General features: G+C 41.6%; 1 protein-coding gene across 1 annotated transcript; it reads right to left on the reverse strand.

Moving 5' to 3' along the window:
* Positions 1–352: 352 nt before the first annotated feature.
* On the reverse strand, positions 353–1,388 carry LOC105814336 (olfactory receptor 11H4). Its single transcript, XM_012649264.1, has one exon. It carries the CDS (start codon positions 1,371–1,373, stop codon positions 399–401), a length of 975 nt encoding a protein of 324 aa, XP_012504718.1. The 5' UTR covers positions 1,374–1,388; the 3' UTR covers positions 353–398.
* Between the last annotated feature and the right edge of the window lie 406 nt (positions 1,389–1,794).

A 1,794-nucleotide genomic window follows, 5' to 3' on the forward strand; every position in this document is an offset into this window, starting at 1 on the left:
TTACTGTATGCTGGGTATTGTGCTACTGTTGATTTCTATCATACAAAGACTACCAGGAACACACCTGTAGTCAAAGTTGGGTTTACTGCCCTGTTGTAATGAGGAAGAAGACATGCAGTGATGAACCATGGGGCATCTCAGTAGGAGGGCATTTTAATACAGCAATTCGGTTTTGTCATTCCAATAAGGACAGGCTTTAAAACATTTTTCCTGGGTGTTGAAGACCAGTGAATTAAGATTTAAGTAGTCAGTATCAAAAAGATATTTAAGCGGGGCACACGTTAGGTAAAATATATGACCTCTAACTACTCAGACCGAGGACTAAAAGATCACTGAAAGAACTGATACGTCTCCACCTTGTTCTTCATTAGGACTTGTAAGTATGCCACATTTTTGGCTCATGTATTTTGACCAATTCTCATTTTAAACAGGACATTTCTCAGGGCGAGTTTCATGTCCTTATTACGAAGACTGTAGATCAGGGGATTAAAGAGAGGAGTCATTACTGAATATACTAGCGTGAGGATCTTCTGCATCAAAGTTGGGATGCCATAGGTAGGACTTACATACATTACCATGACTGTCCCATAGAAGAGAGACACCACAACCAAATGAGAGCCACAGGTAGAGAAGGCCTTTCTCCGGCCAGCTGCGCAAGGGACCCGAAAAACAGCTCTGAGCAGCAGGGTATAGGATCGAAGAATGTACACAATAGTGAAAAAGAGGACAAGGGAGCTCTGTGTATAAAAAATAAATTCAGTAATAGGAGCTGGGGCACAGGATAGAGCCATCAGTGGGTCCATGTCACATAGGAAGTGATCAATGATATCAGGGCCACAGAAGGGGAGTTGGGAAATGAAGAAAATGGGGATTGGGTATCCAAGGAATCCAATGAGCCAACAGAAAGACACCAGCATGCCACAGAGCCTTCCAGTCATGATGGCAGGGTAGTGCAGAGGGCGACAGATGGCCAGGTACCGATCGTAAGCCATTATTGCTAGAAAGAGACATTCAGTTGTACCCAGTGAAAAGAAGAAATAGAACTGGAGGAAGCACCCAGAAAATGAGATGGCCTTGGTCTTGGAGAGGATGTTGGCCAGCATGTTAGGAACAGTGGAGGAAACATACCAGATCTCAAGGAAGGCAAAGTTTCCCAGCAGAAAGTACATGGGGGTGTGTAGACGTGGGTCGCATCTCACTGCACAGATGATGGCTCCGTTTCCCAGCAAGGTCAAGACATAAACCACCAAAAACAATGAGAAGAGAAAAATTTGTGCCTTCCAGCAACCAGGGAATCCCAGGAGAACAAATTCAGTCACAACATGTGTCGCTGACCTGTTCATGGGTCTCAAATCTACAAAGAAGAAAGACATTGGGTGTAACCCAAGTTTCTTTTCTTTCTATATATCTCAAGGACTTTATTGAGAAGGGAACTTGAGCTGTACAGAAAAATACATGTGATATTCGGAGACCAGGTGAGTGAGAATAAATGCTATCATATTTTGAAGTGACTGTGGTTCTAAATCTCAGTATTATTTTGCTAGAATCTAATGCAACTAGAATTTTCTATACCAGTGTACAAGACAAATTTCTTTTCTTTCTTTCCCTTTGATGCTTAAGAAGACCTGTTCAGCTTTTGATTTGTTTATCCAATGTTGATTATGGGTATTCATGCATAAAGTTATTTATTTTCTCTTATTTAGCCCAACTTGTTGTAAAAGAGACATGTTTTGAGGATAGTTGGTATGAGATTGGGTTAGAACTTTGGCAACAAAACAAAATCAGTTGGCTGCT

Source organism: Propithecus coquereli, unplaced genomic scaffold (assembly GCF_000956105.1).
Source record: "Propithecus coquereli isolate 6110/MARCELLA unplaced genomic scaffold, Pcoq_1.0 Scaffold3, whole genome shotgun sequence".
Classification (NCBI taxonomy): Eukaryota; Metazoa; Chordata; class Mammalia; order Primates; family Indriidae; genus Propithecus; species Propithecus coquereli.